Here is a 22681-nt window from a genome sequence, read left to right as displayed (position 1 = left end):
TATGCATGAGGGAGCGAAGAGGAAGGGCAGGGGGGAGGAGAATACCTCGGGCGCTGCTCGCATCATCACCGCCGCCGCGCAGCCCCGCTCCCGCCTGCTGGCGGCTCCGCCTCCGCTGCCTGCCGGGAGCGGGGAGGGGCGGGCTGGCATGGCCGCGGGGACGCGCCGGAAACTGCGCAGCAGCAGCAGCAGACGGGCGGGCGCCGGCCGCACTTGACGGCGCTGGCGGCCCCGAGGTAACGGCCGGCAAGTAACGGCCGGTGAGTAACGGTCGGCGCTCAACGGCCGCGCGGGAGAGGGGGGGCTGCGCCTGTGCTCGCCGAGCGCACGTGCGGCGGGGGCGGGCCGCGCGGGAAGGCCGCTGAGGGGAGGCGGCTGGTGGGCGAGCGATCCCGGGTTTAGGCTGCCTGTGCTTCGCAGGGCGCCGGGGAGCGCGACGCCGAAGGCCGGGAACGGCGGCGCGGGGAGCCGAGGCGCGGCGGCAGCCAGCAGGTGAGAGCGGGGCTCGGGCCGCGCTGTGTGTTACCGCCGCGGCGCCCCGGAGGCCGGCTGGCTGGCTGGCTGGGGGGGGGCGCGGCGTGCGCGGCGCTTTGCGGGCGACGCCGAGCCGTTTTGGCAGGCTGCGGGGTACCTGTTCTGTGATGGAGCGGGTGCCTTACGGGTTTCTAAATGCCGACTGAGTATTTCATGTCAGTAGCTGTATGGTTAAGGTGTGCGTTCCCTCTGCTCGGGTAACGCTGGCTCAAAGCACTGCTCCATAAAGGGCACACTTGGTGAGGTGCTAGTGCGTGTGTGTAGATGCACATATTCCCCTTGCATAGTTTTCTTGTGTTCTAACAGTTAACTCTATAAACGCTTTTTTTCTTCTACAGTCTTTCCATAGCATATGGATCACTCCGGATGTGGATTAAAAACCAAGGAGGCTGTTTAACCATAGGTTTATCTGAAACAGTTGAGTACCTCTTGGTGTTGAAGGAAGGCCAGCAAGCAGCACAGCCCTGGCAGCTGGTTAGCTGGCATCCCACCCCTGGGCCTTTCCTTTCCACTGCCTGGGGTCAGATGCTGAGGCTCTGTCTACCCTAAGTCCACTCCTGAAATCTTACATCTCTTAGCTGCAGCTATAATAAACTGCACTAGTTTAGGCCATATTTTCCCACACTAACTCATTTTTTTTTCAGAAGGACTGAATGATGTGTCAACAAAACATGTAGTCCCTGTCCCTTGTTGTACACCCATAAAAGCATTTGATATGAGGAGGTTTGAGAGAAGTCTGACTATAGAAGAAACTTTTAGAACAGCAGAGTGATAACATTGCACGCTGGTTTATTTTGCAACTTCATCAGTTTTATCTTTATTTTCCTTAGTCTGTGTGAGGCTTCTTGCAGGAAAAGGAATGTGTGTTTGGGTCCACTTAAGGGAGATTTGCAACTCTGCCCAGCCCTTACTGGCTGTGCTGTAGAGAGAGTTACTTTGTGACGGCAATGATGTCTTGTTACTGTTGCACTACATTGGAATAAATTTTATGGCCAAAATTGGGGGGTTTGTTTGATTTGGTCTGTGATTTGAATATTTATAATTATGACCTCAGAGAAAGAAAAAAATTAGCAATCTGATTTCTTCTTGTATAAAGAATGGATAGGTAACAAATAACACAGTGGAAATTCTCACTTTTTTCCTCAGACTTTTGTTTGTTTCTTTTCATCTTATCAATATCCCCTTGATGAAGGAAAGACTTGTAAGGTGATTTACAGGAAAGTAATTTTTAAGTGTCCCTTTAGCCTTTAAACAAAGAGGAGATGTTCTCTTCACTGTAATGTAATCAGTAATAACCTGCTTTCTGCAGTTTGTAACTGATTTTATTTATAAAGTTTCCCAAGGTACAGCTCATTATTATCAAAAGGTCCAGGTCCTTTTTACCATAGAATCATGCAATGGTTTGGGTGGAAGGGACCTTTAAAGATCATCTAGTTCCAACCCCCCTGCCATGGGCAGGGACACACTCCACTAGATCAGGTCGCCCAAACCCTCATCCAGCCTGGCCTTGAACACTTCCAGGGAGGGGGCATCCACAGCTTCTCTGGCAACCTGTTCCACTGCCTCGCAACCCTCGTCATAAAAAATTTCTTCCTTACGTCCAATCTAAATCCATCTTCTTTAAATTTAAAAACCATTGCACCTTGTCCTCTCACTACAGGCCCTGGTAAAAGGTCCATCCCCATCTTTCTTATAAGCCTCCTTCAGGTACTGGAAGGCCGCTATAAGGTCTCCCCAGGGCCTTCTCTTCTCCAGGCTGAACAACCCCAACTCTCTCAGCCTGTCTTCATAGCAGAGGTGCTCCAGCCCTCTCATCATCTTCGTGGCCTCCTCTGGACTTGCCCCAACAGCTCCATGTCTCTCCTGTAGTGGAGCCTCCACAGCTGGACGCAGTACTCCAGGTGGGGTCTCACAAGAGTGGAGTAGAGGGGCAGGATCACCTCCCTTGACCTGCTGGTCACACCTCTTTTGATGCAGCCCAGGATATGGTTGGCTTTCTGGGCTGCAAGCGTACACTGCCGGGTCATGTCCAGTTTTTCATCCACCAGTACTCCCAAGTCCTTCTCAGGGCTGCTCTCAATCCCTACATCCCCCAGCCTATATTGATACTGGGGATTGCGCCGACCCATGTACAGGACCTCACACTTGGCCTTGTTGAACCTCGTGAGGTTCACGCAGGCCCACCTCTCCAGCTTGTCAAGGTCCCTCTGGATGGCATCCCTTCCCTCCAGCATATCAACTGCACCACTCAGCTTGATGTTATCTGCAAACTTGCTGAGGGTGCACTCAAGCACACTGCCTATATCATTAATAAAGATATTAAACAGTACTGTTCCCAATACAGACCCCTGAGAGACACCACTCATTATTGGTGACTGCAGCTCTTTGGATATGGCCATCCAGCCAATTCCTTAGCCATCTAGCAGTCCATCCGTCAAACCCGTATCTCTCCAATCTTTTACTTTTTCCTTGTTTTCTGCCTTCTGCCGTCAGCTCCGTAGGTCATTGGACCTTTTCGTAGGCCAATTTAACTCACTAGAATAGCGGAAATACTTGTGCTTTACTGACTTTTCTGCTGTTTTGTGAGTTCAGTTAGCATGTGGAAAGCCTGATGATGTGAGCTATCAGGGAAGGTGGGGAAAGAGAAGAGATAGCCCTCCCTATTCTGCAGCAGTGAGCTGCTAGATCAACTCATCTACTCAAGGAAGCATAAACATAGCCTTAATAATTATACCAGGTCCATAGCATATTTTGCATTACATTTTTCAAGTATCCAGGATGAAAGAAGGAAAGTAGCATAAATGGTTTAAAACATGACCCAGTAAGCTTGAAAGCACATTCCTGTGTACTTTCCCATCTGTAATATGGATATTACACATTGCTACAAAGGGTTGTTTCAGTACTTAATAGAGCAGTCTTTTAATTGGCTGTTTTTCTTGGCAACTGTTGATCTGATGCCCGATTTTTGTAGGTTGTGCAAAGATCGGCAATAATTTGCTGTAATGTTACAAATGCTGAAATGGACAGGCAGGCCACTTGGTACCACTCTGTATCTAGTACTGGCAGACCTGGTTTATTTGCTTGTTGTCTTTATGTCTTTGAAATAAAAGGACAATTAATAATATTTTTTTAAAATGTTTAGTATATTCATAAGTGCAATAAAAGCCTTGGATGCCAGTACTATAGTACTATTGCTGGGTGATTATAGTTGTGGGAGGTATTGTACATCTCAGAACAGTATTTAAGCTTTAAAAAGAAGAGCAGAAGTAACAGAAAACATAACTGAAAAAAAATACTTGCTTTCCTTTTGAGAGGGATGACGGGGGAAACAGGGACTTGCAAAGAAATAAATATGTTTTATAAAACCAAGGCATGCTTAAAAGGGAACAACCTGCAGGTTGTTAGTGTTACTAACCTTTTTGGGCATGTGTTGTATTTATGTGGTGAGAAATTGCCTAGGCATTCAGTCATGTGATCTATGTATTTTATTTACTCTGGAGAACTGAGACTGCTTCAGGCCAAGGAATTGACCAAAAGTCCCTTGAAAAAATTAGAGACATTTTCTTACTAGCCGTAGCATGGAGAGTAAAGTTATGTGTTTTAGTGTGGACGATATCTGCGCAACTTGTAATTGTATATAAAAAAAAAAATCATGTTCCTGGCTAGACTAAATATATGATAATAGAGTTGAGTCACAGTGTGATAGTGCTTTTGCCACTGTGTGAAAAATTGGAGAGCTTGTGTTTCCCTTATATTCCAAAAAGCTCGTATACTTTGAGCTAATTCATTAGTTTTTACCTTGAGTGAGCCCAGGACCATGCTGTTTCTTGTACACCTTCCAACTCTACTTTGAAAACAACACGCACATTAAGGCACATGGGTTAATGTTTTTGTTCTTACCTTCCATTACAACCATTAGTTTTATAAGTCAGGATATACTGTCATACATGCTGCACCCCAGTAATTCTGAAAAGTGCTGCCGAATACAATGAAAGCGTCACTAGGACACACCATCATCTCATTTTGACCCTCTCTTAAGTTGCCGTTGGGTAACGATCTGAAATGACTTGTTACATTTTCCTACTGTGCTTTTTTTATTCATGCTTTGTTGGTTTTTAGCATTCTGTCCAGTTCTGTAGGGTGTCTCCTTGCCCAGTATTATAAATGGTTTTGTGTTGAACTGGTATTTACACAGGTCTCCAAGAATGCTTCAGGAAATGTCTTTTTTTTTTTTTTTTTTTTTTTTTTTTAAGGAACTATAATATGAGTTAGTGGTGTAGTGTAAGAAAGGGTTGAAAGGACATCATGTTGTGGGAGAGGATGTTATTCAGTGGAAGTAATGCAAAGGGAACAGTCATGGCTGAAGGAAAGCTAGTACATTGATGACTTTGCAATTCGACTTACCGTGACTTCCTCCTGCATCTTAAAGAGATATGTATTTATTCTAGTTAGTTCCATTTGAAGTCAGCAGGAGCAGAATTGGGTCCCTGTAGTTCTAAACCTCTTGTGTTTTTCTGGCTGATTCAGGTGTAGTTAGCCTCAGTGCCAGTGGAGGAATGGACTTAAGGAGCTGTCCTCTGATGTGTACCTGGTTAATACTGAAGTTGTCCTCCACAAATGTGTCTGTGTGTATGTGTGATATGTGAGAAAGGCAAAATTTGCCCTGAATTTGTGAAATCATTTGAAATAGAATATTCCATGTCACTTTTAAAATATGCAATAGAGTTATATAGCATTGGTACTGTGGAAGAGCTTTAGTTTGCTAGGAAGTCTATAACATTGTTAAAATAACATTAGGAGAAGTTTCCAAAAAGTGGTAGTAACAGCAGGGTGCCCTTTGGTAGTTAAAAATTGTTACACTTGCAGGATAAACTTTTAATAGTTTATTGTGCACTAAAGTCACTTTTGAAAGATGCAACAGAGGGATTTTTTTGGTTGGTTGCCTTTTTTTTAATGTTCCTCTGCAGCCATCTATACTGTATAGAATCTTATTGTAGCCGTTTTTAAAGAAGTTTGTCCTTTCTGAGGGTTAGGTGCAGTAAGCTGAGATGCCCAGGCAAGACATCTACATTTCTGCAAAGTGTAGTGCCCTTGGAAAATATGTGAAACCTTGTAGAGTGCAAAGAATAGATAAGCTTGCAAATTCAGGGCCTAAAGCTGTTAAATCTATTATGTGACTAATTTAAAGTTTTGAGTTCATAATCTGCACTAGAAAATAAGCATTTTCAGTTAAGAAAATACTTTTCTGAATTCATTCTCACAGAAAATACAGGCTGCATTATTGTTGGTATATTTTTTTCCCACAATTTAATCTCATTTTTCTTTAATTGTTTTATTCACTTCTTATTTTTCAGGAGTCTTTGAAAAATCCTTAGTGGTCATGACATTGTTACAAGTGACATAAATTAGCCAGTGGCTCAGAATGATGGATACCCAGAAGACTACAAATGGTTTGCAAGTGATTGGAGAAGGGACTGGTATAGGGAAATCGACACTCCACATGGTGGGGTATTTGGGAAAAGTCAGTTGAAACTTGTTTTACATGTGTGCAAAGTTCATATTTTTCTCTGCATTAAGAGATTTTTAATTGGTCTTAATTTTACAAAAAAACCCTCAAAATTATTTTCCACGGAAATCTATAACAATGGCGAAAGATTATTCTAAGTAAATCTGTGCCTATGGTGTTTTTTTACTGGCACTACTTTTACTGCTGTTTGCATTCCTATGAAAGTTTATTTGTTCTTTCAAAGATCTGAGCTTGCGTTCCCTGGCAATAAGTGTCTGCTGGTTTAGTTCAAGTAGAATGAAATGTTGCATAATTGCGTTTTGCTAAATATACCTTATTAAATATTTCATATTTAATTCAAAAAGATAAATTTATTTGGAACACTCTACTCTCATAAATATTAAAAAAACAAATCTAGTTTACTTTTCTATATTGTATTAGGTATTATATTTAGAAGTTGCATGTTGGTTTTCTGTCTTGACATGTGTGTATGTCGCACGTTGGGATAATATATCTAAGTTTATGCTGCTTTTTCTTTTTTTTTTTTTTTTTTTTTTTTAAGAACTGTAGTCCTGTGGAGACAACTGCACCTGAGTACTGTCCAGTCTGCAAAGAGAAGGGCCAGATCCAAGTTTTACGGACTTACCGCATTAATTTTCAAGAGTCTATTTTTCTTTGTGAAAATCCTCAGGTATTACACTATTAAAAAGTTTTGTTTGGTTATGCAGAGGCCTTTACCTTCAGCAGTTACACCTCTTTAAGTTCAAGATTTTGTTGGTGGTAATCAGACTGTTGAAATAGGACCCCTTTGAGTTCGTATGCTGGATGATGTTTGCCTGTATATAGACAAAAACATAACTAACCTGTATATATGCAGTATTTAGGCATACCTAGTTACCCTAAATAATTAAAAAAAGTAGATTAAAATGAGTAAAGGAGGGTTTCATTTATGTAACAAGGGAACACAAGTGGTACTAAATAAATCTTTGTATAAATCAGAATACAAGGTGAAAATTTAATGATCCATGTAACTAATACACGACTCTGGCAGATGTGAATCTGCCGTTTTCCCTTCTTTAATGCAAATAGGTTTGTAATTACAATTACAATGTTTTTCTTTTTCTTTTCTCCCTTTTAAGTTTAACCTTAGCCGGATTTCTGTGCTGCTTAATATTTGAGTCATAATTTTGCTGCTTCTCCTTTCTCCACTTCTCCATGTTTGTGAGGAGGGTACAGCAATCCCATATGATCTGGTGCCCTTAAATTAGTAGAGACTAGGCTAGATATGTGTCTCTGACTTGCTTTTCCCATCCCTCCCTGCTTTTAAATAATCATAGTATCGTTCTGGAGATTGGTAATAGCGGATTTGACTATATTCTAGTTGCAGAATAGCCATGCATGTAAGACCCTACCAACACCTGGTCTAATGCATTGGGCTAACCCGAAAGATATCCTGCCAGTTTTGGCAAAAGTAGTCTCTCAGGCATATAAGATGATAATACCAAATCCATACCTTAAAGGAAAGGATTTAGCAGAATAAATGAAGAGAACTCTCCTCAGCAAATTCAGGTTGTTTTCAGGGGTTGGAAGTATTTAGTGGAAAGTAGTGTTGATTATCACTACTGATATAGTTACTTCACAATTGCTTATAGGACAGTGGTTGGATAAAATACCCTTCCTGTCATACATATGTTGAATTTATGTACTGATTTCATTAAAATATCAGTTTACAGAAGTCCTACATTCTATTTTAAGAGTATGGTTTGTACTTTTTTTAGCTCTTGTTAACCTGAAGTTGCTTTGTAGATTTCACTGTAACTTTCTTTCCTTTAGTGTATCTACCCACTTGGTTATAAACCATTAAACAGCATAATTACATCTGCTGAGCCAGAAAATCATCAAGTTCCATCTACTCATAAGAAGAGGAAATTGTGTGATATCAGTGACTTTTCTCCTGTTGAATCACATCCAAAAACCGCAAGAACTAATAATGTGGTCAATGTTGAGCACATTATTAATGCAGACCCTGATGTCAAATGCTATCAGAATAGTTTATGTATTCCCAAGTCAAGCCTACATGATGTGTTACAAAATGACCAGCAAAAATCTAGTAACAATGTGGAGTCCTGCATGCAGAGGGTGGAGTTTGAAACAACCGCCAACACCAACAACTCTCCAGAAAGTCCTCTTAAGACTTCTAGTCCCAGAACACAACTCTTGCCAAAATCTGAACTTTGCTCAACAACATCTGAAATTTTGCTCAAAGGTGATAAAGGTTCCACTAATAACACAGATTTATGTCTTCAGTGGAGAAACATGCATAATCTTTGTTGGTTAGATTGTATTTTGTCAGCACTGGTACACTTAGAAACATTAAAATCTACTCTGGCAGAAGAGTGTGATGATGGAAAATGTTTACTCCAGAAACTCTTAACAAAATATGATCAAGCAACTGTGCTTCTGAATACCTGTAAAAGGACTAAAGTAAAAGGTGAGTAAATTTAGCTGCTGTTTCTTCATATTCAGACTGCTATAAATATGTGGAATTTAGTACAGTACACTTAAATATGTCTCTCTCCTATTTCAAGATCACAAAAGAATGAGTTACAACTCATTCCCATGAATTTGCAGAGTAGTGTGCTTTACCTCACAGAATCCCGGTAACCTCTGAAATTGTTTTTCTTGGGGCAAATGTGCACATTTTGAAAGCATCAAAACCAAGGCATCTCTTGAATTTTTTTGGTCATATCCCACATAGAGAATTTGTGAATTGTTTGTGTAATTGAGCCTTACTTTGTTTCCTTCCCCTCTGTTGATTAATGTATTAATCTTAATCATAAAAATAATTTCTGTTGTGGTTTATATCCTTGTATAAATGGGCAATTGCCTTGTCACACCAAAAATAGTAAAGCTGGGAACATATGTTCTCTTCTGGCTCCAGCTGTGCCCTGCGCTCATTGAAAGAATGCTTCCCCTGAGGTCTGCAAGCTGTGCTGTGGATGATATTGCTTCCTAACCTGTTTCAGTCAAAATTAGCAAAACACATTAACCTGGTTCATGTTGTCTGGAAAGGGTTAGTGAGTACTCACATGTACAGCTTAACAGCTTCCAGGACAGCAACCTCCAAGCACAGGGGCAGCTGAGGGCAACCTTCCAGGCGGCACAGCTGGAAGCAGAGGATGTGCCACTGTTATCTACTAGTATGGCCTTTGATCATTTTAGATTCTGTGGATTCAGTTTAAGACTCTTAAATTAAGTTCTGTTTTTCTTAGTCCTCTTGAACTGACTCATAGGTGTCATAAGTCTGAACTTCTGAAAGATCATCTGTTACAAAATTAATACAGATCTGTGGTTAGCCAGTACCTTTCATGATTTTTTTTTTTTTTTTTCAATAGACATTCCAGGAAAAGTGTGTGTTTGTATATATATAGTCCCAGAACAGCATACTGGGAAAAATAATAGGTGTATAAAAAATGGTTTAATCCACTTTGTAGCAGAGAAAACATGCTATTTTACAGAGGAAAGAAAAAATATCCAAAGAAATTCTGAAGTAGTTAATATACGCTGCTTGCCAGAAAGTCAGGCTGCTTGATTTTTAGGTTTTCGGCTATTACCTGGAAGTGCTCTTACCATCACAGAACCTGCCTGAGGTGTTTTTCTTTCCCCTCTGGTGTGCTATTGCTGTGATTACAAAAGAGCTCTGGGCATAAGAGCCCTTAAATGGGGACGTTAGCTTGCTTTCCTTAGGAATGGTGTTGGAAGATGGTGTCATTTGAGATAACTTCAACCTTTTTATTTCCAGGAATTGCTGCAAAACAAATTAGTTTATTTGGGCAACAGTGGAGCAGGGATTGGATGAAGAGTATTGTTGTGGAGATTAGGTGTAGTATTTATTCTGCCCTTCAGTATAATTTTTCAGCATCTTTTATGTATGGTTCTTTTTTAAAACAATCAAAAGCAATAGAGCTGCAAGAAACTTATTTTTACCTTTTTTATATACATAGGTTTTATAAGTAAGAAATAGTTTCCACAGCTATTCTCTTATATTTTTATATTCCATAGTCTTCCTTTAATTTGTACAGGTTATGATAATGATTGTGTAGAAGTTACGTTCTTGCTTGTGCTTAAAGAACGTGTTTGTGTATGAACAATGTAACTTGTAAATTTAAAATGCATATTAAGATATATAATGTACACTAATTTTAAAAATTATTGTTACTATTTTAAAGGCTGACTTAGGAAATTATTATTTAATCTGGAACAAAACATTACAAATTTTTATTATGAATTGTATAACATCATTGCAAAGCATGTAAGCAAATTTTTACACTTTTGATATTAATATTTAGTTTTTAAAATCTACTCTTAATCTCGGGGGGGAGGGGTTGTAATGTCTGTTACATTATCCTTAAATGTCATTACCATCTAGCTATTAGTATGGACTCTTAGCCATAATTTAAGTCAGGTCCAGTAATTTCTGATTAGCAGTCTGCAGTAAAATGTGTATAACTTGTGTAAATTCTTCTGTAATGTTAAAAACAACACCAAGCATTGGCTATTTAACAACAGTTTCAGGCAAATAGGTCGACATGAAGGATGTCAGTTTGCAGAGAATGAGTGTATGTTAGGGGTACATAAGTGTGTGAAAGGGTGGAGGCGTTACACAAAAATACATGAAAGCATATGTATTTTTTTTTCTTCAGATGTTCTTCCAAAAGTAGAATCGTATCTCAATGAAATCAGAAACAGAATTTTTACACAGCTTCAGCCTCAGCTTAAGTGTGAATTGGGTGAGTAATTAGTGCAGCATCTCAGTACTTACTTTCAGGAAACTCTACACGTAAAGTGTTGTAGTATGTCAATACATAAAAATATGTATGTACATATGCATCCAAGACAGCCTGCAAATACTTTTTTTTTTTTCTTGGCGACATACACATATTTTACAGTGTAATCAGCTGTTTTGTCCCTTGACTGTTTTTTGACGTTTTAGAGAGCGTATTCTCGTCTTTGTAACTATGCTGTGGTCATGAAATTGTCATTGATAACAACCTAATAACATGCATCAGTTCCCTTGCTGTGAGGATTATAAATACAGCCTTGAAGGGATAACTGGAATTAAAATCATAGCAATGAGCTTATCTTCTTCCTTTTTGAAGTAATGAAAGCTGATTTCAAATATTCAGTGACTGTTTTTTCTGCCCCATCTTTGAAGGTAAGAAGGAGAGTCCAGTGTTTGCACTCCCTCTACTTTTACAACTGGATCAACAAGCTGAGAAACTATTCTTGTATTCATTTTCATGGAAATTTGAATGTGTATGTTGTGGCTACAAATACCAGGACCGGTGAGATTTTTATTTAAGTAGCTTCTATATAACTATTCTACCTTACCTTTTTAAATCTCCATCTAATAGTTGATTTTCTTCAGATCTCCAGGTTTTGTACAGCTTAAGCTTGTTGGTGAAGTTTTACGTGATACACTTTTTTTAGGCTAGGATTTGCAAATAATTTACTACTATGTCATGTCTTAAGAAACCACGTTATCACTTAATTAAAAAAGAAATAATAAGTAACTCTGTGACTCCCTGGCCATGCTTACTCTAATATTTTGCTGAGAGTGTACAAATTGCTGTGGTTCTAAAGAATATATGCCTAGTACACTTTTGCTGTTGAAGAATAACTGTAATATTCACTTGGATTACAAAGAATCAGAGATTCTCTCACATAATTTATCTATTTTAAAATAGTATTACAGAGAAGTAATTTCTTGAGAATTGATTTAGTTCTGTGTAGCTGTAGGTACAAGCTAGTCATTTAGGCTCCTTTTAGTCAGCAGAAAAAGAGAGGCACCTTCAGAAGACAGATCACTTGAAAAATACCTGTTTCTCTCCACTATCTTAGGGTTATGCAATAAAATTCTAGATCCCCAAGTAAGATGAGGTTAATGCTATCTGTTACACTGCCAGCTCACGTGTAGTCCTGGTTAATAGGATGTGTTCAAGAGCCTTTGTTACATACTGTGTGTTTTTTAAAAAGTTGAAAAATCTAGGTTAGGTTGAATATAAAGGAAGTCCTTTCTGTGGCTAGCGAATGAATAAACTATGTTATTTCACTTTAATATCCCGTACATTGTATTTTCATACAATATAACCTCAGTGTAATTTCTGCTCTGAATGTACCGGTTTTTTGAAAACAAGACCTTGTATAACATAGATTCTGAGGTAATTTGTTACCACTTCCTTCTCTCCTTGAGATTCTGTCTTAGCTAGTAAATTATACGGTTCCTGGTACAAGCTCTGTCTTATGTTGAAAAGGAAACAGAGATAACATGCTAAAGGAGAAAGAGCAAATAATGTGAAATTGAAGGCCACAGAGCTGCCAGAACAAATGGTGACTGATACTGTTTGGCAGAACTGAATTCAGCTCTGACTTTGATGTGATGCAGTCACAGTGGAATTAATACAAATGGCATGCATATGAATAGAATTTGGGTTTGTCTTAACATTTTAATAACTTTTTTCCTAGTAAAGTCTGTACATTTATTGTTTTCTGATCAGCAGCTCAACTTACTCTTTTTTTTTGTGTGTGTGTGTCCAGATTTAGGAAAACACTAACAACATTCACAAATATAATCCCTGATTGGCATCCACTTAATGCTGTTCATATTGGACCATGTAATAACTGTAGTGATAGATCTCAAAGAAGACAGATGACTTTGGAAAAGTAAGTTTGAATATGTGATCTTCAAAATACAGTACATAAAATTCTGAGACTTCATTTATTGAACGTGTCACTTTCAAAACCAAACTATTATCTTGGGTTTACAGAGATTCTAATTTTTACATTCTGTTAAATACTCACTTTTTAAGATCTTAGATCATTCTTAAATGCTGAAATGGCAAATAGTGTTTAACATGAAACACAGAGCAATGTTTAACATGCTGAGCAGCACATGTGTTTGAGCCAGGTCATAAATACAGTGTCAGCCTCTCCACAACCCCTGCCATTGGTGCGTAAAACTGTTGTCTCATCATCTGTTTACTAGTTTGACTTGGGAACAGTGTCCTTTCCTACTGTGGTTATGGCACAGTTGTCTCCTCATTTTTTTCACCTTTTCCCACTCCCAAAATCCCTTATGTGGTGGTGTTTTTTTCCTCTATAACAAAATGGAATATCTAGTCGGGGTATTCTTATCCCTTGACTACTGTGCAATCTGAAGAGTCCTGTGTGGAAGCAGAATAGTAAGAGCAGGACTACATACTCTTTGAGATGCCTTACTTTTTCATTAGGAACTTTTGCTACTATTTTGTTGTAATAAACTGATTCTTTGTTGTTTCTTTATTAGAGTACCCTCAATATTAATGTTACATTTCGTAGAAGGTTTGCCACATAACAACCTGAAGAGCTATTCATTTCAGTTTGAAGACGACACCTACCAAATAACATCTATTGTTCAATATCAGACAGATAAGAAGCACTTCATAACCTGGTCTTTGAATACTGATGGTAAGAACCATAAATTCTATTATAATACTTCATGAGTCTACATCAAATACCGTTTTAGGGGTTACTGCAATAGTCTCAACAGTCCATATATAATATCAAGGGTTTCTTCTTCTTCTAAACTTCATATTAAAATATTGTGGATAATTGTGGGAACTTTGTCACTCTGGGTGAAGGTTTCAGTTTGGTTTAACTGACTTGTTCAGCGATGTTCTGTCCTACACAGTAGTCAGTGACAAAAGTTATTTGGGTAGAGCTGTTTCCTTTCATATCTTTGTAAAACTTAAAAAATACAATCTGAGCATGGCTGTGGGACAAATGGTATTGGTCATTCTGAAGCCAGTTATTAATCCATTCTTGGCTGGAAGTGTGGAAACCTATAGAACTATCAGCATTAATGAAGTTTCTTTTCATTTCTGAACTTTACTGCACCTGAGGTACAAATCCATGTTAGAAACATTTCTAATGGTATGATGATTGTACCATTGATGGGAACTCCATAATCACAGAAGGTGAAAAGTTGATGATTTAATTCTCATGCTTCTGTTAAGAGAACGGAGTGCAGTCTTATCAAGACAACATGAAAATTGTCTAAATCATACTGTCATAGTTTAAGAAGAAATAGGAAGAGGAAGCATCTGGGAAGTGCCTAGTTAGGAACATCCTGGACATCATATATACCTATCTTTAAATTCTTAAAGCTATAAAATATTTGCTTATGATCTATGAACAATTTGCAGGTGATGCAGCAGATTATTACAATGAGCAGTTTCTTTTAAACCCCCATGCCTCCTACCCAGGCAATGTAAAGGTCTACAGAGAAACTTAATTTGAGCGGTGGTTCTTCCCTCAGACCTGTGCAAGTATTTCCAGACAAGATGTCAGTATCATTAGCTCAGACAAAAAACCCCTTTTGTTCACTTTTTGGTTGACGTACTCTGACCTGTAATAATATTGCTGCAAATTCTGCTTGTGTGCGGTCTTTTTACAGCGGAAATCTCCCAGTTTTCCCCGATGTAATAAAGAATGGAGAAAACCCATTTATTTTCTGCTTGTCAGGGGAATGGGTCAATAAAAATATTTGACAAGTGTCTGAGTATAGTGACTTCAATTTTTAAAGTCTCTGAGTCTCTGCATTGGTTGCTATTTATTTTTCAGGAACTTGGCTTGAATGTGATGATTTAAAGGGGCCATACTGCAAGAGACATAAAAGATTTGAAGTTCCTTCTTCAGAGATTCATATTGTTATCTGGGAAAAGAAAACATCCCATGCACCAAAAGAACTGAACTCACCGTTCCCGAGTAAAAATACAGAAGATTTTCCTCTTAATAATGTACAGTCAAATTCCACAGTGTTGCATTGTGGTTTTGCTAACACTGTAGACAAAATACTTTCAGAGCATCACAAAGAGGATTCTGCAAGAACTCCAGAGAAGAAACAGCAGCGGGTAGCTGAGGATGAAAGTATTGCTCGTCATGATTCAGAAAATCTGGCACATGATGATCTTGTAACACTGATGCTTGAAGAAATTCAGGTTGATTCAGAAGGTAAATCACTGCTGAACGGACAGATAGTGGGAAATAACCTTGTTGAAATGGACGCACTGCAACAGCAGGAATTAGCTTTTTCACCTAACACTCTACATACAGGAGAGTTTGCTGGAACTAGTCTAGCTATGAACAATAAATGCACGTTATATGAAAATTCCAGCATTTGCTTAACTCTAGAAGAATCGAACCCAAAAAATATAACTCCTCCCATGCCCAAAAAACATGACCCTGACCCATCTGACTCATCACTTGCTCAGAGAATGGATGACAGAACTAATTTACCTAACAGAGAACATGGATTAAATTCAGAACTACAGCTAAGCAAGAAGTTGTCACCAGTGGAGAATATCACACAAAAATCACCTGACTTGAAAGATGCAAGCAAAATTGTAGTTAATTCTCAGGTTGCCAATTCTTCTGCTGCCAATAATTCCTTTCGACCTTCACACAAAGACCAAAAAAGAGGATTTGTAGGAAGCTGGGTAAAGAAATTACTAAGCAAGAATTCTTCTTTCATGCCTTCAAGTGCCTCAACTCTCAAGAATGAGAGAAGTTGCAAAACTCCCTCAATGCAAAAAATAAATGAAGTGCGATTGCCAGTTAAGGGAGCAAGTAACTTTGGTGGATTTCAAAGCAAAGGTACAAACAAAACAACTGCACCCCCAAAGTCAGTGGTTCCTCAGAGTAATAATACTCATCCTTTATCAAATTTCAAAGGCTTTTCTCAAAGCACTCATCTTCCAACAGCAAGTCAAACCAATATTGAAGGTCCAACTTGGAATAAGTCAGCAAGTGTCTTGAGTACCTCAGGTAAAGTGACTCAGTTCCATTCACCTAGCTGTAACTCTGGGAAAGCAGAAGAGTCAGATAGTGACAAAACAAAAAAACTTCGCCTAAAACTGTTAAGAAAACTTAATGCTAAAAAGAAGAAGTTGGCTTCACTGGATAGGCTAGCAGTGGAACAGATGAAACAAGAAAAACCTGTGAGTGGAGATGTAAGCACCCCATCACAGAGTGAATCTCACAATGACAGTGAATTATTGCAGAGCTTTTTAAAGGAACTGCAGTATCAGATTGATGTTGCAGATAATGAATCTGAATTTAATGCGAACTCTGTATCAGGGTGCACTAGCCATAGTAACAGTGATGAAATACTGGCAGAATTATTGTCCCCTACTTCAACTGTTGCTTCCTTAGAGGCTTCAAAAAGTGAAGATGAATGTATGTATATGGAGATGGTGGATAGCAGTGTGGCAACAGCAGCATCCGATGAGAAGACCAGTGTGCCAAATACAGCACTGACAAGCGAGGACCACAATTATTACAGTCCTGTAAAGGGCAGTAATTCGGAACTTCATACAATAAGCAAACCTAGTGTGAAAAAACTTGCTTTTGAAAGCCCTACGAGTGAAGATATCCTTGAAGACCTGTTCTCCATTTCAGCACCAAGCTCAATGGCAGGTGACCTAGATTTACCTCATTTTGATGAAACTCTGTTTGAAACTTGGTGAATAGTCGGTTTCTTGGATTTAAGTATTTTTCAATATTATGTATATTTTGAAACAAAGCACTATTAAATTATATTTTCTAACTAGTTTAATTGCACACTGGCTCTACTTGAACAATTTACATTTGAGGTTTTTCTGTTCTTAAAATTTTATTGTAGCAGACAAATAAGGTTTTAATGTATTTTATTTTTCTGAGAAGCAGTTATTTTAGCTGTCAGGTATGATGATGATTTTTAATGGTCCTATGAGTCTTTTTTTGCTGCTTTTAATATGGAAAACTTATCCATATTCTACGGAGTTTGAGAAATAATAAACTTCAGTAATCTTGATGATGTAATGGTGTAAGAAATATTAGTTAGGTAGTAGTGATTTATTTTATAGGATTACCCAACTCCTGAAGTCTTTTTGTGTGACATTAAAAAAACCCAGTACCTTCTGTAATCAGGGATGTTGTGTCCTTTGATACAAAGATCATTTACAACACTAAACTCAAGGCTGGTATTCTGTTAGGAACTCTACTCTTTTCAGAATTACTGTTCAGCAAGCTCACCCTGATGTAAAAACCCCTTGGATCCAAGGAAGGACGGATAAATGGTAGAAATTTCCTATTTAAAGTGATGGCATGTCCTGAGTTTTCATCCTGGGTAACTGAAAATATAATTTGGCAGAATATTCTTCTGAGCCAGGTTATTTTTTAAGTAAAATTAGTAAGATTTGGGTCAGAGTTTGCAGCACTAAGAAAGAATATCAGATGTAACTTTTAGTTATTCATAGCTGCAAATTCACTCATAACAGAAAGGTTTCTAAGAATGAAAGTTAACTGTAAGTTAGCACCCATTACTGTTGTCACTAGGAGGTTTTCATTGCTAGAGCAGTGCTCCCCTGTCCGTATGTGAGAGTGCCAAGGAGCAGCAAGGTCAATAGGAAGAAAGTGATGGAAAAGGTGGCGAGGCAGCAGTGAGTAAGCAGAGGGATTCACATCTTGGTGTTTCTGGATTTGTATAGCTTTCGTTTTGCTAGATGGGATTCTTTTTTAAATTCACAGACACAGAGCTGAGAGTATTATATGCAGAATTAGATTAGCTGTACATTTTTCTTGTACTTGGAAATAACAAGGATTTTATCAGCAAGTCTTTGTTTCAGCCATTTTTACAGATATTTTGCATTTTTTCATTGTTTTAGATCCCAAGTTCAAAACAGTAAGTCTTCAGTCTTACTCTTCCAATAGGTGCAGTTGAACATAGTTGTTATGACAAGGCATGGCTACGGATTTAAATGGTCTTGGATTGCTTGAACCAGGTTTAAAAAGTGTTTGAAAAACTGTCAGTAGCACTGAACTCACCTTGCCAAGCTATTTCTATTGCAGTTACGTACATGTTTATCAAACTGGCACTTCAGACAATGAATGGTTTCATTCTTGAAATATAAGTCTTTGTAAAGAACTTGAGCTCCTGCTTTGTTTTAAATGTTGTATTTGGTAATGTTAAAATAGAAAACAAATCAATGAATTCTGAATGTAAAGTGCTGGTGTACTGCTGGTGAAATGTTTGTCCGTTTGTGACTTCCCTTATTAAAAAAACCAAACAAACAATGCTGACCAAAATTAAAGTTTGATTTATCAGTGAATAAAACAGGTGCCTCTATAAGACTTGAGGGGGGTGATAAGATTTTCCTGCAGAGTTTTCCAACCAGTGGTTTCTATATATGCAAACCACTAAAAAGCAGTGTGTCTGACTACCCCTGACTACTTGTTGCAGAGATTTCCCCAATGAGTGAGGACCTGCCTTCAAGCGTAAATACTGTTTGTTGCCGACTGGCTTGCAGCTGCCTGCAGCTGTGAAGTGGGAACTCCTTCACCACGGGCTCAGGACAGGGCATAGACCCGGGGGTGAGTGAAGCAACAAGCCTGGAGTTGGTGTGATGCAGAGTGCATAGGGCTACATGAGGAGGAGACCCCACTAGAAGATGAGAAAGTCCAGGTGTAAGGAGTACGGTAAGGTTTATAGCAGAGAAGGGTGTGGGGGCATATTTGCTGTGCATATATGCTTAGAGAGAAGAGAGCATCTCTGGTCACCACTGGCAGCATCTCCACAAACTGATGTCAGTCCTCGGTCTGCAGCTGCCTGGGATACAGTCTGGGTACAAGCTCCAAGAGCAAATAAATAACACTTGAGATGATTAACAGATTTAGTTTCATACTGACTTTAGTGCTGCAAGTTCTTTGCTGCCTTTTTTCTGAAATAGCTAAAGGTGACACTGTGGATTTGTCTGTTTCTGTAAATGTTTTACCGCCTCTGATCCTGTGCAAGTGAGAATTCAGCTGAGATTTGAATGAAAACCCCATGACCAAAGAAACATTTTAGAATTTGGTGATTACTGGACTTTTTGTTTTGAGACTAGTTTTAAAATGCAGCTTTTTATTTGCCATAAAGAGAATACAAAGTATTAGCTTTCTGTCAATTAGAAACACACTAGGTGGGCTTATAGCAAATACGGTCAGTGAGCAGACGTTAGTCCACTGTGTTTGGAAGTTTATCAATGGTATAGGGTAAATTTCCCAAAGTCTGATGGTTTTATATACTTCAAAGTGGTTATATTTCACATGTTCCTTCACATCTTGCATCACATAATCTTGTCAGTCTGTGTCTTCTGATTTGGGAAAGGCACAATTGTAGCAGTCACAGATTTACAGCTTTTTGAGTGCAGAATCGGCTCAATGGTGGAAGTAGCACTCTGATTCAGGGCTTACTACTTCGTGATATATTCAAATAGTTTTTATTAAAAAGAAAGGGCTGCTTTCTGTCATCCTGCCTACAGTAAACCAGCCCATCTGTAAAGGAGCTGCCTGGATGGCTTTTTAGCTGTAAACCTGCTAGAGCACTGTTCTAGAAACTCACTATGGTGCTGATTACAAATCTGCTTTTGATCTTGATGTTTTTCATGGCTGGCTATTGCCATTTATTTTCCAGCACTGTTTTTTACTTTAAGTAATTATTCCTTCCTGACAATGTATTGAGAGCGATTGTGTCTTGCCTGTGTTCCTTTTGCAAAGCTAAACAGCTGCTGTTCTCCACGTGAGCCCCTTCGTGCTCAGAGCAAAGCACGTTACCTTTTGAGCAGATTATGCAGCTCTAAGTGTGTGCTGTGCTTTAAAGTCCACCAGGATTCAGTGTTGGAGTGGAAGAGCTTACAGTCTAAGTATAGATCTAAGACAGCGTGCGGGCAGAGCAAGAGAGGGAATAAGGTTAACAGGATTATAAGGCTGATGAAGTTTGCAGCGTGCTTAGTTTTGCACCGCTATGCACAAAGAGAATGTAGTTGTTTACGAGGGAGATGCTGAAGCTGCACAGTGCAGGAGAACGTGGTGGAGCCAAGGGGCTCACCAAGGAGAGCGAATAGTGGGAAAGGAGTGTAAGGAAGTAGGCCTGGCCATTTTTAATGTAGGGACTGGTAGAATAACCTGTTGGGGGCTGGGTGTCTCCAGCTGATGTTTTCTGGAGAGGCTGAAGAACCCCTCAGGAGATGTTTCTCCTTGGACATAGGTCTATATTACCCTTTTATGTAAATGACTAAAGGGGCTTCCATAATGCCCAAGACAGGGTTTGGGCTAGCTGTAATCCTGTCCCATTTACAAATAGGGCAAGTAGGCAACGTTAAAATAACCTGTGAGCTGTAAGAGTTGGCACTACGCTAGGAGATTTGCCGCAGAAGTGCCTGGTGAAGAAGCATCTCCCCTTTCCTCTTTAGAAAAATGAACTTTGATCCTGGTGACTGGTCCTGCTGCAGAACCTTTCAATGGAAATGCCAGAGATGGAGAGCTGAAGAGTAGGAGAGCCCTAAATTATTTTATATCCCTCTGTTAGTGGACTGTGTGTTCAACTTCTTTGGCTTAGAGAGAGGGTAGCTCAAAATTTTTATATATGAGATCCATATTTGAGCCTTTAAACAGTGTTTTGCAGATCTCCCATACTATAACTCTGCCTTTTGTGTAGGTTGTTTTATTTTTCTGTATCCATATTTTTACTGGCTTGCTCCTTCTATTGGTGCAGCAGAGCAAGAGATTTAAGTAATGGGGAAAGCTGTGAGAGAGAAGTTGCGCATTTGAATTTTCTGAGATAGCATTTTAAACTATTTCAGTGAGCATCCATCTCCCTTTTTTCTTTCCTCCACCTTCAAGCCTTGCTTTGCCATGGGAAGATGAGATTTTTAAATGGTTTGTGCCACAGCACCACAATTGTTATCATTAACTGGCATCATCTCCAGCCAAAACTTTAGCGGTTTTGGGGCTAACTCACTGAACATCATCTACAACTATGGCCATTCGGGGGAAGCGGTGAAAATGCTATTGTTTGGTGGTGGAATCTTACTATCTTTGAAGGTTTTCTCCAAAGTTTTTTGACGACGTTCAGACCATTTCAGCTGAGACTCCTTTCTCCTCCTTTAGGTCACCCTTTCAGGTAGACCAGGGGAAAGTCTGTTTGCTGAGGGGAAGCTTGTGCAGGGGAATGAACCATACCTTCCCCGGAAAACGCCCAGCCGTGCCCTGCCACTTCCACTCCCGGCCTCTCTGGGGAGCAGATCCCATGCCTGGGAGGCAGGTCTCCTTCTCCCACTCCCGAGCTGGGACGCGGGTGTGCCTCACGGTGGGGTATGTCCCCCACGCCCCTCAGGAGGAAACGGGAAAACCGACGTCTGCAGTGACACAAGAAGGGGAAAAAACCTAGACAGGGAAAAAAACATGGTGTTTCCGCCCGGTTTCGAACCGGGGACCTTTCGCGTGTTAGGCGAACGTGATAACCACTACACTACGGAAACTCCCGCTGGTAACTCTTTTTTCTGCGGCCCCTCTTGACCGGGCGCAGGGAACATGGCTGCGCGGAGCGGCACGGAACCCCCGCCGGCGGCAGTGGTCATGGCGGAGGGTCTTCTGACCTGAGGGGAAAGCCCTGGGGTTCAAAGTGGGTCTCAGGCGGCATAAAGGCGGCGCAAGCCGCAACCGGCCCCGCAAGGGAGGAAAAAGACGCCGACGCCTCAAAAGGGTAAAGCTTCGTCCCTGGGTGGGCTCGAACCACCAACCTTTCGGTTAACAGCCGAACGCGCTAACCGATTGCGCCACAGAGACGCGCTGAAAACGAGGCCCGCCGAGCCCCTCCTGATGCCCGCGGCGGCCGGGGCCGGGCTGGGTGGGGAGGCCGCGGCTGCGCGGCCCGGCGGGGGGCGGCGGGCTGAGCCCACGCACGTCGGGGGGTCCTTTTGTCACCCGCGCTGCGAAACGGCTCCCCGTTGGGAGCGTCCCCGGGAGACTTTCGCTTTGTATTCTACAGCGCCCGGGGTTGGTGATGGTGGGTCGGGTTTTTAATCACCAGCTTCGGTTTCTATTTGCTTCTTTAATCTGAAGAACATTCCTCCCCTCCTCCCTTTTTTTCCGCTATTGTTTCTGTGGCCTTTCCCATAGGAGCAAGGGAGAGGGAAACAGTAGACAAGCAGAAAAAAACAGAGTTCAAAGTTCTGTCTGTTGGTGGGATAATTGCGGGTGGGAGCCTGAAAGCTTCTTTCAGAGACAGACCAGCCGGCAAGCGAAAGCTCTGTGAGTATATGCCAAGGACGAGAAAGACAAAAATGAGCATCGGCCTATTACTTAATACGTGGCCAAAGTATCCGAGATCTTGTCTTCCAGTCATTTCGACACTAAAAGGACTAGTTGTGACCAGAAACTCAAGGAACAGAAGACAACATTAATCCCACATTATTCAAAGACCTTTGATAATTATGTGCAAGAGCTAATGGAAAGTGGAAACACTGACAGAAATGAGTCAGGGCAAAAGAAACATCTCAAAGGGAAGAGGGGAAGACTTGGGAATCTGCTGCCCAGGCAGCCTCACTTCAGCTCTAAAAAGTCTGTGAAATGAATTATTAAACAACTGATTTGCAGCCACCTAAAAGGTGATAAGGTGATAATGACAGCTAATGTGAGCTGTGAAAACCAAATTGTGCCAAAGGAGCATAATTTGCCTTCAGGAATCCCAGAAATGGAGGAGAAAGGCTGGAGTGAGGAAGGCATCCCTTGGTGGATGAGGGT

At 40.3% G+C, this 22681-nt stretch overlaps 1 protein-coding gene, 1 long non-coding RNA gene and 2 other non-coding genes across 8 annotated transcripts in view; 1 reads left to right on the top strand and 3 right to left on the bottom strand.

Moving 5' to 3' along the window:
• LOC142599910 (uncharacterized) overlaps nt 1–158 on the bottom strand; it is a 43133-nt gene extending 42975 nt beyond the window's left edge. The window contains exon 1 of the long non-coding RNA XR_012833370.1: nt 46–158. This is a non-coding gene — a long non-coding RNA (uncharacterized LOC142599910). The remainder of the gene's footprint in view (nt 1–45) is intronic.
• Nucleotides 121–18975, top strand: USPL1 (ubiquitin specific peptidase like 1). Of its 5 annotated transcripts, none has more exons than XM_075742060.1 (10): nt 121–260; nt 421–492; nt 5889–5984; nt 6603–6731; nt 7874–8531; nt 10744–10830; nt 11256–11385; nt 12638–12763; nt 13386–13546; nt 14702–18975. In XM_075742060.1, exons 3-10 carry the CDS (start codon nt 5982–5984, stop codon nt 16603–16605), a joined length of 3198 nt encoding a protein of 1065 aa, XP_075598175.1. In that variant the 5' UTR covers nt 121–260; nt 421–492; nt 5889–5981; the 3' UTR covers nt 16606–18975. The 5 variants fall into 5 exon arrangements, with proteins under 5 accessions (XP_075598175.1, XP_075598173.1, XP_075598176.1 ...); XM_075742058.1 differs by having other exon boundaries at nt 5889–6055; XM_075742061.1 differs by lacking the exon at nt 5889–5984 and having other exon boundaries at nt 122–260.
• A 2369-nt stretch (nt 18976–21344) lies between these two features.
• On the bottom strand, nt 21345–21417 carry TRNAV-AAC (transfer RNA valine (anticodon AAC)). The gene has a single exon. It is a non-coding gene; the product is annotated as a tRNA-Val (tRNA).
• A 233-nt stretch (nt 21418–21650) lies between these two features.
• TRNAN-GUU (transfer RNA asparagine (anticodon GUU)) lies at nt 21651–21724 on the bottom strand. The gene has a single exon. It is a non-coding gene; the product is annotated as a tRNA-Asn (tRNA).
• Between the last annotated feature and the right edge of the window lie 957 nt (nt 21725–22681).

The sequence above is a fragment of the Balearica regulorum genome, chromosome 1 (assembly GCF_011004875.1).
Source record: "Balearica regulorum gibbericeps isolate bBalReg1 chromosome 1, bBalReg1.pri, whole genome shotgun sequence".
In the NCBI taxonomy this organism is placed as follows: domain Eukaryota; kingdom Metazoa; phylum Chordata; class Aves; order Gruiformes; family Gruidae; genus Balearica; species Balearica regulorum.
Note: the sequence above shows the minus strand (reverse complement) of the source record. Positions and strands in the feature narration are given on the sequence as shown.